Here is a 14,525-nt window from a genome sequence, read left to right as displayed (position 1 = left end):
AATCACACCATTAGTGAAAGTTCTCACTCTATGCCAATAGACCAAGTTCTCAAAGCCACAACACAAGGGTTACATGAACCCTAGAACATTTATCATCGCACACTGTAGATAAGAATTTCCGAAATACACTTATTTCGTTTGTTGTATTTTGTATTTCAGAATGAGAGTCTCAATCTAATTTATAGAGATCTCACTCAAGGATACCTTCAAAAATCTGTTGTCAACTAATTAACGTGTGATAATCACTTATTCACTTATGGAAATTGATTATGCATTTAATGAATGCACAACGGTAAAAAAAAAAACTTGCTTAAAAATTCTCATAATTGCTCATGATAATCAATTACGGCAAGTCATAATTGATTACTGATAATTGATTATTATAAGTTGATAATCAATTATCTTGAGTATAAAATGAGGTTTTCTTATTCAAAACAAATTTTAACGCAATCTAAGGCAAATAATACATAGAATCAAAGATAAACCACATCTTATACATAAATCTACTAAATTACAAAAGCTTTAACACAGGAAAAGTCTTCATGAAGATCTTCTTGCAACCAGAGCATTTGGACTAGACTTTGAGACATTATCAAAATTGCTTCTCTTCAGGTTTATGCTAAGAGTATAAAAATAGGAGTGATAGGTTGTAAAGAATTAAAAAGAAACCTTCAAGAACATATATGATCAGTAGCCCCACTATTTATAATCCAAGAAGAAAAATAGGATGTAGAAGAAAAACCTAATGATTGTGGAGTGCATTGATTAACACTAGCCATGATAGGAGTAGAAGGTTGAGATTGTTTCAACAAACCAAGAATAAGCGTTGTTCCTGAGAAAAACTACATTGAACTTGGGGTTTATCAGACTGTGCAGTAAAGGAGTCATTGGAGGTATGTAAAACAACATCAATCAGGTTGGCAAAAGGGTTGGGTGTAATATAGTTATGTTTGATGGTGGATTTATAATGTTGGGGAAGGTCATATTTGATCTAACAGTTGTTAGAGGAGTGATTCATTCTTTGACAGTGATCACAGTATTTGGCAAGACCGCCAAACTTATTTGTTCGTCCACGTCCACGAGCAGCAGATGACCCTCCACTAGAAGTATTAGAAATCTTGTTCTAAGGGTCATGAAAATTAAGATTGGCCCACGAAATCTTGTGGTGTTTGAGAAGAGGAATTATGAAATTCGTGCTCTAATTGAAGGACCAAAGGAAAGGTTTTAGGAAGAACAAGCATAGGTTTCATTAGCATAATCTAAGAATGGAATTGAGAGAATTCATCGTTTAATCCACGAAGAAACTTTATGACAGAATCATCATTTCGCTCTTGTTGAATCTTGGTCAGTAAGCTACAATTACAAGGAGAATTGCATGTACAAAGAAGAATGGTTCTATACAAAAAAGTTTTTTCCAAATGATTTGAAGACAGGTATAATATTGAGAGACAGTAGAATCACCTTGTTTACAAGATTGAATTTCTTCTTGGAGATCTACAATGCGAAACTTATCTCCATGAGAAAAATGCTACAGAAGATCGGTCTAAATCTCGTATGCAGAATCCATCCATATGACAGATTGTTTGATCGGAAGAGCCATAGAACGCGTCAGCCATGAAATCACCATCTTGTTACATCTCTTCCAGTCCATATGAAGAACGTCATTAGGGGAAGGGCAATAAATGGTACCGAAAACAAATTTGTCATTGTTCTTGGTTTCAAGAGCCACAAGCATACCATGCCTCTATTATTGAAAATTTGTGTTTGAGAGAGGAGGGTTAACAAGAATGAGGACAGGGTTTTCACAAGATGAAGAAACACAGGGTAGAAAGGGTTAGAAAGATGATCGGAGAAAGAAATCGAAGTGGCTATGAGAGAAAAATAAATCTTCAATATGATACCATGTATCTGTTTGATAAAAAAACTCAAGAAAAAATGTTTCCTTAAGAATGAAGCGAAGAGAATTGTATATTACAGGGAAGCAAAACAGAGATAGATATACAAGGTAGAGAAACATAAAACGGTTACGACAGAAGAATAGATCTATTAGATCTCTATCATCTTGTAACGTCAAATCTTAGAAATGTTAGGAATCCAAATGTGAGTTCAAGTCCCACATTGGATAGAAATGAGAAAGTAGAACAGTATATAAAGGTGAAAGACCCATTAACTCATTGCCTTAAGGTTTTGGATAAAGAGTGGTGTCGATCCCTTATATAGTTGACTCAGATATTATTGGTGTTTGTGTAACCCACATGCTCCTCGATAAACCCAACAAGAAAAGTTAGGAATTCGCACGTCCTTACAAAATAATAATACGTTTTCATTTGTATCTTGACCTACGAAATGTGTTCCAGATAAATGTAATTTTACAAAAAATAATAAATTGAAAATGTATACTTAACAATAAAGGGGTGCCCATAACAAATCGTCCGTGTATGCCGAAATCAATGAACTGATAGAAAAGAAAAACATAATGTTATAAATAAACCAACTTGTTATGCATGTAATCGTTATAGAAGATTAAAAGTAAATCTTCCATGACTAAGTTGCCTTTTCCACAATCGCTTTCATTATTTCTATTTTGAAGTTATATTGTTACTTTTAACATGCGTAGTATAAAAATTTCACCCTATCAAAATCTATGACAGATTCCTCAAACTTTTTTTATTTTTTCTGTTACAAATATAAAGAAAAGGATGATATGATGAGTTCAACTTCTAAATGAATACTTGAAGAGGAAGGAGAACTTTGAATGTAATTAAGTTTCAGACTTAAAAATAGGTAATAAATAAACTAAGAATTTAAACTTGTGAAAAATTCTAGATTTTTACTATGTCCAGTGAAAATTGTCCAACATAGATAAATACTGGTATTTGATGGTGAGTGTAGGTGAAGTTGTTTGACATGTGACATAGTAAATAATCCTATATAGGAAGAAGAGATTTACATAAACGAAGTACTTTTTGTCTGTAACGATTGGCAGCATTAGCATATTTTTTTCTGAGCCGAAATAAACCTTAATGAGATGCAAAGATCTTTGGGGTGAAGCAAGTGAATCTTAAGCAACATGACCCCTCCTTTCAATCACAATGGTTTTCAGGTGTACGCACAAGAGGGGCCATTATGGGGGCCAAGTGCACCATATTTCTTCGAAAAGAATCAAACAAAATTCCCGTTGAGTGATATATGAGGTACCTCACTTGCTTTATTATCTGGACAGGCTACCTGTGTTCACCATTTCTAATTCATAATCATGTCCAATCTTCTTCTACGTAAAACCTTTCAATTACTGTCTGTCCTATTTCTGGAAAAAATGTCATTCATTCAACACTAGAAAGCAAAAGCTAAACTCTCGGCATCACCAAATTCTCTTTCTAATGCATTCAAAAATTCAGCAGGCACTTAGACAGAACTTATATATATGTCCTATCATTGCACTGTGTCTGTGTAAGTGTGTTTTTCTGTCCTTGTTTGTGTCACAATAAGGGTAGGTTCTTTCTTTCACAGCTTGAATTTCGTAAACATAGCTTTTGTTTGATGGCAGGCATCGCTGTTGTGGGGCATCTGGCACACTATATGTGATTCTAGGCACTTTTGTGCACTCTTCAAACTACACACAAGGTCATGTTAACAAATATTTAAAAAATAAATTTTAAACCTAATTCAATTCCGTAAGATCTATTTATAAAATGTTACACTAATTTATATATAATATCCTGTTAAAAATTAGATTTATCTAACCCAACTTTATAAAATGAGTTTGTAAAATAATATTTAGATTCAATTATATACTATAAATTGATTTTAAATGTAAAATTTCTAATACATACATCTTCGAGTACGTTACAGATTGCAGTTAGTTTATATGTAACTTTGATTCTTATTTTCTAAACAATATAGTACAAAAGCTATAATATATGGACTTATTTATGTGTGAATTTTGTGCAAACTCATTCAACAAACAACATAGGCAAGGAACATCTTAGTAGATTTCTCGTGCTTTTAGCTTAACTTCATACAACAGAATTTATAGAAACTTGTTCAATTTGGTTTGGATCACATATGCTAAAGAGCACTGTTCAATGCAACTACTATTTTATGTAAATCTAAGTTGATTATGAGTAGTGTAAGCGTGTTTGGTTTCTCTTTCAGAACCTACGTATAAAATCACATAACAACATGTAGAAGCAACTATTTGTGTTGAAAAGTATAGGATTAATAAGTCTGTGTTGAAAAGTATAGGATTAATAAGTCCAGATTCTTTATAGGAAACAATATTGTTTCTTTGTCTTAAAACAATATTAATTTTGATATATTAAAATGTGTTTTTAATATATTTTAAAATATCAAAATGAATGTATATCGGTATTTTGAACATATGTTAAGGCACTCAATGTATCATACTATTACATTATTTTTTAAAGTAAAGAAATTTAAACTCAATGATTGATAATTTAAAATTTTGTCAATCACTTTAATTTGAAATTAAAAAAAGAAACATGTAATAGAAGTTAAGAAGCATGCACTAAAGCATGCCTCACAATTATTAGTCAAATATATCTTTTTAACACATAAGACACTTGTCTATCACTAACGTGAATTTGAATAAAGAGAATAAACTAGAATATATCTTTGACTAATCACTTTCTAGATGTTGATAAAAAAAAGAAAAACAAAACAAAACAATTTGTATTTTTGAACATCGAAAGGCTCGCAACATCTCATAAGGACTTCTTTCCGTATAATCTATCTAGTTGGTTTAACTATTTAGATATTTGAATTATAAAAATATATTTGGTGTGAATTAAATAAACGTTAATTATTAGTTCAGAATTTTGTCATGTTAAGCTATGCGTGTCTATTTTATATTTAGAAATATTATTTGTCTCAGTGTGTCAGAAATTATATCTCATAAAACTTAATTGATAAAATTATAATAGCACATGTTTAAGAACTAAAATAAGGATTAGTTGTAAGATTTACGTAGCCTCAAGAAACTTTTTAAAATGTAATAATTTCATATGTTACTGGGAAAGTATTTTACCCTTTCGATAATCTTAGTGTTTTACCCTAAAATTTAATGAAAATTTTTTTTAATAATTTTTTTGACAATTTTTTTTATAATAATTTATATGTTAGTACGTGATTAATCCGTTTCAAATATAAAAATTATTAAAGTAATATCACATAATTTATTATAAAAAAATTATTAAAAATAATTGTTAAAAATAATTGTTAACTTATCATTATCGGAAAACTTAAATAGAGCACACTATATCAACCCATGTTATGTGAACATGCAAAATAGTAACAATAATGAAAAGTTCCATTACAGCTAATAAATTTGCCCAGGCATTATCTGGTTCACATAGTCCTGGCTATATACCTTTTTCTTCATTTTCCCAAGCTAGAGTATCTGTACAAAGTTTGGACATATCTCTCCTGGTCACCCTTGAAGATTCGTTTCACATTTTCTTGAAACATCCAGTGATTTTATTACTGCTGCTGCTGCATTTCCAGAAATAGATAAAGTAAAATATTTGTGTGCCCAAGCTTTTGTACGCGTTGAAACCATATAGGTAGACATTGATCTTTTTATGTCATTAGCAGATGATGTGTATATTATAAGAAAGATGAAAAAGCAAACAGGTAACTCAGCCATCTTTATAGGGTCTATTATACTGATGTGGGTAGTTTATACGCGTTCTTAGATTCAAACCGTAGTTCTGTCCTTGTATACACACAAAAAATAGGGTCTTTTATGTTTATTGTATTGTCTTTCTTCAACAAAACATTATTTTGATGTGTCAACAAAGTCTAGTAACTGGGTTGGCAGAGGTTTGGTTTCTATCTGTAAAAAATTATATTGAGAGAGTCAAATTTGATGGGCTTGAATGTTTGGATGTCTATGTCTGGTGTATGAATGAATAAATGATGCAGACTCGATTGGAGGCTCATTAAAGATGGCTTTAATTAAGAAGCAAATACAGCCATCTTAGGGAAGATAGACTTAATTTATGCGTCCTTTTTAAGCTTAAGTTCATTTTATAAAATAGTTTAAAAAGGATGTTTTATACTTACTTATATAATAATATAAAAAATAAAAGTTTTAATACATTTTCTTACGTCAATATATACATATAATTTATATATATACAATCGAAGATAACTCATAAGAATGACATTGGTGAGAAACATGATACCCCATGAGGAGGTGTTTGAGCAACGTGTAGGGCAGGAAAGGCCTGTGGCCCATGCGAAAAGGAGCAATGCATGTGATTGATCAGTCTCAGAAACAAACACTTGGAGGGAATTTGTACTTCAAAAATGGGTTCAGGACACTTCATGCAGCATCATTATCTGTCACAATAACTTACAATGAATGAAAAGCAACTGTATTACTACTAATATTCTATCTTCTAACACTTCATCATACTTTCAACTTTTCACATGTATCAAGAATAATGCTAAATATGTTATCTTTTTAAGTGATTTTACTAAAACAAACATTTTTCAATGAATACATCTCTTTACTGAGACAAAAAATTAAACCATCATAAATTTGGAATTTGTGCATTTTAGAATGAAAATATAGATTTACAATCACTGGGTTTAAAGTTTTTCGCACCAATTTGGTGAATCCTATTTCTAAAAAATACACTAAATTTGTATTTTTCTTTAACTTTGAAGTAGTAGACACACCTAAAATTGGACACAAGCACATGCTAAAAGGCACCATGTGCTCGTTAATGTTACTTATTATCACCATTTCATTTTTGGGAATTATTCAAGCGCCATCACATTTCCATATCCATCTAATTCGTCGTTTAAGGTAATGTACCGTTTAATAATCAGTGGACGGCATGTGGTAAACAATTATTTTGTAAAATAGTCCTTTTCATAAGCTGTCTTAAAAAGTTTCTGCTTTATTCTTGCAAATCACTATATTTTTTTCAATTTTATTTAGAAAAATGCTTTTCGTAAAGATCATTTTAAAAACTTTTAGTGTAAATTTACATTGTCAACTAATAATAAAATAATTGTTTTAGAAATCAATAGACTTAGCATGCATAGTGATTTACAAATACACAGCATATTATCATACACTCCATCAACTTTATCAAGAATGTTAATTTTAACATTTTACATTCCCTATCAAAAACACGACCTTGAAACAAAAACTTACCATGATGTCCGACAGAAGAAAAAATGTTACTTAGAAGAAAAAAAGAATAAAAATGTCCCATTTTAATTGGAGCGACAAAAATAGAAACAAAAGTTCCTAACTTCAATCCATCATCCTCAAATTTAGGTAAGAGTAATAATTGTCTCAACAGCGCGAATTTAATTTAAATTTGACATTTTCTAGATTCAATAATGAATGCACGCCATGTGCCATGTTTTGCATTTTCAGTGGAGTGACATTGTACCATGAAGACACAAGATTTCCTACACCAACCCTTTTGTCAGCAAGCGACAAAATGTACAAGTGTCCGGTTTTACTTGGGATTAAATCTCTTTTACATTCAGAAATTTCGAATCTTGGTACATTTTTGCTGATTTTTCCTCACCATGCAAAGAACATGGCCTTGGTGCACCGAAACAATATACTGTCTATGCACATGGTACTAAGAAATGGGGCAGTGTGAATTGGAAAATTTTCTATAGCACTGCTGATGCTAGATCATTTTACAATGACAAAGGATCAGGGCTGCAAGGTGTTAAAAAAACACACAACCCAGTTACAATAACATAAATTAGCTAACAATATTTCCCACGAAACAAAATCTAGTCATATGTAGGTTGTAACTTTGTAAAGGCCATGTTTTGCAGCAGATCTCGACTTTGTGCAGCATAAGCTCACATATCTATGCACCATTCATTGCAGTGTCAGCATGGTTTGTATGGCCATCTTCCAGAATCTTACCATTTGCTTGAGTTCTCTGCCTCTGAGTAAAGTCACAAGAACCATGTTATGTCCAGATCACAGACAATGACATCACATGAAAAGAGATTAAAAAAAAAGGACAAATAGAAGACATTCAACACACCCAATCTGCAGGGTCAACAACAGAATTCCCATTCAACAACTTGTGGTTCTCTTCTTTGGTCCTGCCATCTTTATTGTCCTTGGTGCTTAATGGTAGTAGCAAGGTTGCTGCAGCATTTGTCCGGTCTGGTAATTCTGTGGAATGACCAAGTTAGCATAACAAGCAAAGAGCTGTTGAATTCACAGTAGCAAATGTAATTATGTCCAAATGCACAAACCTGGTAATTTCTTCTCCACAAAAAACACCACCAAATTAACAGTATACCTGCCAAGGATCAAAACGTTAAACCAAAATGGACATGGACCACAGAATTTGAACCTTGCTATTCAGAAAATGCTCCTCACCAGGCAACAACTACATCAACTGTGTAATGTTTGCGTGATGCTATTATCAAAAGAGACTGACACACAGAAAGAGTCCACCCTAGCTGTTTTATACATCTGTAGTTGTTCATCAACAAGCACAATAAGTTATAACTGAATAAATACTAGTACAACATGACAGTAATAAGTTATGGCAAGTTCTAAAATAAATAATGGCAACTACACGGACTTCCTTGTGGTTAAGGATAATTACACATTCACCCTTCTTGAATGAAAATTTTCACTTGCCTCCCGAGCTTTGTTATTTTTAAGAACACTGTCTATACAGTTTGACATATAAATATGGGAGATTTATTATTTTTCAAAAATAACATGTGTAAGGCTGTAGCAATTATACAAATAGTAAGGGAACTAGGTGCAATTTTTCTCCAAGAAAGGGTGTCGGTGGGTTAAGCACAAACATTAAGGGAGATAATTATCCCAATAAAAAATGAATCAACCAAAGAAAAAAACATTACTGTAGTGAAATAGAAACTAAAATCTTCAGAAAAATAAGTCAGACCCATATAAAAGAAACATGAACCAATTTACCTTCGTGTGCCATATCTTTGATATGTAAGAACAAATACAAGAGTAAAGATCATGTGTGATGAGAATATCAAATCACCACATCCATATATCACACCACGTGGAACTGCACAACAAGAACCAAATGAGCACCAAAATAACCAAAGAGGAATCGAAGCTAAATAACTCCAGTACAATAGTATACTAACAATTAATCAAGAGGACTTCAAAGATACTATCTGGGCGAGGCAGCGTAGCAAGTTTAGAACCCTTCAAAATACAAGGAATCAAGTTAAAAGATTTAAAGACAAAAAAGAGCAAACAGTCATATAGAAAGAAAAGAGGAACGAGTGATATGATGTTTGATAAACAAGTACACATTCACAAATAAGTATACCTCCCGACAGTGGTAGTTTGGACCAGGAAGCTGAGTAGCATAAAATGTCACTATGCGAAGAGCTTGGGAAACCTGCAGTTAACAAAAATAAAGGAGCCACGCTTATAAAAACTATTATATAACAACATTTTGTAATAGGTTATTTAATCAGCTTAAAACATCAAAAGGCCAATGAATTGACTATGCTGGCTAGTCAATACAGAGGGTGAGGGAATGTGTAAGACTAACAACGGATCATTGATCATCGGAATGAACATTTACAAATCATTTATATATTATTTATGAACTTTTCATGCCGTAAAATGATGAAATCCTTAAGCTTTAAGCCTAATTTACTTCCAAAATAATGGAACATATCCATCTATCAGTAAGGTTATAAAAAAAAAATATGCAAAAGCACAACAAGTCTTCTGCTTTTCTATTGTTTTGAATATAAAGACTTCGGAAAAGATCTACTATTAAAAGTATAGAGAGGGAAACCAACGTCAAAATGCTCACACTTTGCATTAATACGAATGGAAGCATAACCAGACATAAGACTGCCGAATCATACAATTACTTATTGTGTTGGCAAAATGCTAATCAATTTTCTAACCGAAGCACTCAAGTAAAATGTTTAAACAGTTATAAATTATTAGGCAATGATAAACACTTACAACTAAGAAACATAGAACCCTGCACCATATTAGAACCGTGTAGATCTTTTTGCTCTTGAATACAAAGGGATGAAATGTCCACTGCAAAATCACAAGTTGTAGAGCATATCATTATTACAAGTTTACAAAAAACTATAACACTTATGGCAGACTAGAATTTCACGGGGAAAAAATATAACCATAGTGGAAATTGAAGGAAAGCAGATAAAGGGGGAAGGTAAATTAAAAGAGGGGAGGAGAATTCTTACAAGGACAAAGGATAAAAAAATAAAGGTAAACAGTGTTTCACTGATGTAAGCTTTTTCTTGCCCAAGCTCCTGCAACAGCACCAAGATTAAAAGTTACGAAGCAGTCGTAGGTTAGACAGATTTTTAGAGACAGAGAAAGGGGAATGACGATCACGAACCGGAAGAAGGATGAATCCAAGATCCTGTAGAGTAGGGCCAGGCCTGTGTAAATAATGAACTCCTCGTGCAGCCAAACCGTGAATGTACTGTTGGGAAACAGTTTATTTTTTTTTTAGTATGAAACAATCATAAATAAGGAAATTAAAGTATGTCACATTACATAGCAAAATATTAAATGTAGTAATAATCTACTGTAGAAAAAAAAATACCTCATGCATAACGCTAAACATATGCACAAAAGTTTGTTATTCTTTTCTTTTCCCTTTTCTCAAACTAAAAAGAGAAAAAGATAATGCTTGATAGAGCATTTCTACTACACATTTTCCTTCAAGAAGTGCATGCAAGCTATTAAAGGTTTTTTTTTTCAATGAGAGAAACGAAACATTAGACCCTCTGGGAAACAGAGAGCTCCAAATGATCTTGAGCAAATTTGCAATTGAAATGTAATAAATAAGTAGAGCCCATTACTTATGTCAGCAACCAGCATTTTATTTCGGACGCAATAATTCATCCAATTTTGTGCATGCATTGAATGCCAAATCCTCAAAGTTGCAGAACATGACAAAAAATGGTGCAGAGTTACCAGTTTCTTGAGATTTTCCCCATTGAAATACCCATCCCTCTTGACACTAGAGGATAATCATTGACAGAATAACGTTTAATGGAAACGGCGAAAAGAATAGTCCAATAAACCAGGTTTCTAATACATAAAACAAGCAATTGCCCCGAAGTAACCAAACCGCACCAACATGAAGGAGACCTTTTAGTGGCGTTCAAGTTCCCACCACAACCCCATGTGAAAAAATATTTGAATCTCCAACCCACAAAAAAGAAAGACGAAAGCCCCTTTGCATTCCTTTCACGAAGGGTAAAAAGAACAACCTACAGCTAAACCATTCATAATATTGATCAGAATAGGGGGAAACTAACCTGAAAAACAATACCGGCGAGAAGGTACTTCCAATTCTCCGCAAGGAGGTTGATCTCGGTGGTTGTCTCGGCACAAATCCTCTTCCATAGCTGCACGTCGAAACATTTGAACATAAATTAAAACCAACAATAAAGAGGGAAGATAAAGAATAAAAGGAACCATACGCGAATGACAAAAAGGTTGTACTTAAATATAAAACGGTCCACAAAAACAAAAATCACCAACCTTGGAAGCCTCGCGACCAATGTAAAACGACATGTTCTTCTTCTTGTTTTTGTTGCTGTTGTTGTTTATGGTGTTGTAACCGTAGAAGGATCACTTCCATATTACTTCATAACGACACATTTAAGGTCAACATCATTGCCCTCAAAAAATGAACCAACAATCGCATCAAAACCCAGATATGAATCAATTATTTTCCCACTCTATCACTATAAAAGCTTAATCTTCCTTTCGTAAATACACACCCACGAGGCCGAATTGCGAGACAAACACAACGGGTCTTCAAAAATCCGATTCAAGAAGGGAGAAAACAAAAACAAGGAGAGGATCTGAGGAGAAAAGACCGAAACCCAGAAAAAAGATGGAGATCGAGAGAACCCAGATGATGATCACAAAACGCCCAGTTCCCAGAAAATTCAAAAAAATCAAATGGGTTCTCTGAAAGGGAACAGGAATTACAATGGCGAAAAGGGGTATTTGGGCTTTGCTTTCTCCCTGTAGACTCTCTCTCTCCTCTTCTCTCTCAACTTTCTCTCTCCGATTCTCTTCCTTTTCTCGCTTGGTCTGACTGCAATGCACGCGAGTTGAACGCGGAGGAGACGGTTGAGAAGAGAGGGAGAACAACCAATATTTATATATATAAATAAAGCAAGTTGCTTTTTTCTATATTCACAATTTTTTGAAAATTGTTCGCTATTTAAAAAAGGGGTTGATTTTTCTATTAAAATTTTGATTTTGAATAGGAAAACGAAAAAGAAGGGAAGATGATGAAGAGCGAGAAATAGACAGATAATACACAATGTTGGAATATGGATAGATTGGATACATGGTTTGACGCCACCAACACACATGTTTCTCTTTCTATCTCCTGTTGGTACTGTTACTAGGAAAGAGAGACAGACAAATCAAACCTTGGTAGAATCTTCCACCATCGGAAATTTCTTCTAGCTCAATTTTTTGTACCAAAAATAAAAAATTATTACTTTCCAAATTTTTATTTTCTTTTCTTCTTGAATTGATTGATAAGTAATTGAAAATTATTAAAATGAAATCAGAATAGGAATTTAAATTATAAAAAACAGTTAAAAATGTATATTTGTATATGTAAGATATATTAGTATAATTAGTATAGATACAAAATTTTAGTTAGACAGAAAAGTAGACAATTTAAAAAATTAAGGGGGAAAAGGTGGCAAACCCAAGAAGGAAGGTGGGTTTTGAAAAATGAAATTTGAATAGGTTTGTTATTATTGTTGTTTTGTTTTGTTTGAAAAATAGAAATAATTATTAGATTGGTGGTGGCTAAGAGAAAAAATTATTTAGAGGCAAAAGGAAAGGGTGGTTGCGCATTCTCTCTGCTCCTCCGGCTTCGGCCTGCAAAATTCATGTTCCTTCTGCAGTGTTTCTTTTTTTAAATTGCGCAGTGATTTTTCAAATATAGGCTTCCATAAAATTTCACATGAGTTATCACTGTTACTAGGAAAAATATTATTATTGATTAATTAAAAATTATGATAAGTGTCATTTTATAATCATATAAAAATCATTTATATTATTAATACTAGAGAATATAAGTTTTTTACTTGTATATTTACTTCTTTTATAATAATAAAAAATAATAAAATTATTATTATTCTAACATCTCCTTTTAATAATATAAAATTATAGAAATTTAAAAAGATATTTATTTGTTTCACTCTCACCTCTAACTGAAACAACTGATAAAACGGTCTTTCTAAGCAGTATCGCAAAGAAAAAATAATACGTAGACATAAAACACAAAAGACATGGATAAGCTAGAATACAAAATAATTATATATATATATATATATATATATATATAACACATATATATAACACAAACATTTAAACATTATACACAAGACAAACATATCACACAAAAACAACCAAATATTTTATGCTTGACAATACTTTGATCGGACTGTCCAGACTTAGAATGAATGTCGAGCTATGGCGGGTTGTGCACTTCTGGTGGCTTTTAGTGTTTTACAAAGTCCTTGCCAATGGATTTCACCCTACCACACTCACAAGGTTTGTCTATTTTACGTCTTGGATCATACTAGAAGCACCCAAGACAAATACTTCATGCTACTCTCATCACATATGTCAATCCTCTCTATTGAGATTGAATGACCATTAGGGTGTCAAGATAAATCTCAAGACTGAGTTCCCTACATTCAGACTAATGATACTTGAAATCACACCAAGAAGTTTCACCAAACAACTCATTTTCTATTAAAAACGGTGGTGGAAATAGTGAGAAGTGGTGGTGAAATGCAAAACGTTGAGGACAATGGTGAAATGAGAGAGTGAAACAAAAAAAAGGAAAGGAGTAGACATTGTAGTACAACACTAGCAAATAGTGGTGAATGAAACAGTGTAATGGTGAACCAAGTAGATGAAGTTTGCGAAAATAGTGTTATAGTGACAATTTTAAAATTTTTTGTAAGTTTTTAACCTTAGGTATAAAAAAACCAAAACTCAAGCCATGTCCCCCTCTAATATAAAAATAAAAATAATTACTATTTTAAAATTTTCTTCAACATTTTGGATTAGGGTATGTAAAATCCGAAGTCATATATATATATATATATATATATATATATATATATATATATATATATATATATATATATATATATATATATAATAGTAACAATTTTAAAATTCTCTATAACTTTTTGGTCTTCGGTTTACAAAAATGGAAATCATACGGCATTGGTTTATATAAATATATGACATTGGTTTATCATAAAACTGAAACCATATGTTTCTTTAAAAATTTTGAAAATTTTAGATACTTTTTTATTTCAATTCTTTAATAACCGAAGCCGAAAAAATATATAACTGCAGTTTAAATGCCACCAAAATTCAAAATTATTACCTCCACATGCTTGGTTTTCTTCAAAAGCATATTATGCAACCAAATCTACATTAGTCAAGTAGA

At 32.2% G+C, this 14,525-nt stretch overlaps 1 protein-coding gene across 1 annotated transcript; it reads right to left on the bottom strand.

Moving 5' to 3' along the window:
• Window positions 1-7,643: 7,643 nt before the first annotated feature.
• On the bottom strand, window positions 7,644-12,308 carry LOC124827702 (phosphatidylinositol:ceramide inositolphosphotransferase 1-like). Its single transcript, XM_047300817.2, has 12 exons — window positions 11,561-12,308; window positions 11,335-11,424; window positions 10,404-10,490; window positions 10,246-10,314; window positions 9,998-10,078; window positions 9,342-9,413; window positions 9,154-9,214; window positions 8,969-9,071; window positions 8,399-8,494; window positions 8,272-8,318; window positions 8,055-8,188; window positions 7,644-7,952 (listed from the first exon to the last, which is right to left on the bottom strand). Exons 1-12 carry the CDS (start codon window positions 11,591-11,593, stop codon window positions 7,872-7,874), a joined length of 954 nt encoding a protein of 317 aa, XP_047156773.1. The 5' UTR covers window positions 11,594-12,308; the 3' UTR covers window positions 7,644-7,871.
• Window positions 12,309-14,525: the final 2,217 nt, after the last annotated feature.

The sequence above is a fragment of the Vigna umbellata genome, chromosome 5 (assembly GCF_029865625.1).
Source record: "Vigna umbellata cultivar VRB3 chromosome 5, Vumbellata_1.0, whole genome shotgun sequence".
Taxonomy (NCBI): domain Eukaryota; kingdom Viridiplantae; phylum Streptophyta; class Magnoliopsida; order Fabales; family Fabaceae; genus Vigna; species Vigna umbellata.
Note: the sequence above shows the minus strand (reverse complement) of the source record. Positions and strands in the feature narration are given on the sequence as shown.

Coding starts and splice junctions, on each gene's coding strand:
- LOC124827702 (XM_047300817.2), bottom strand. CDS start 11,593: ATGTCGTTTTACATTGGTCGCGAGGCTTCCAAG. Junction 11,425..11,560: donor TTGGTCGCGAGGCTTCCAAG/GTTGGTGATTTT, acceptor TTCGACGTGCAG/CTATGGAAGAGGATTTGTGC. Junction 8,319..8,398: donor GTTGATGTAGTTGTTGCCTG/GTGAGGAGCATT, acceptor GATCCTTGGCAG/GTATACTGTTAATTTGGTGG.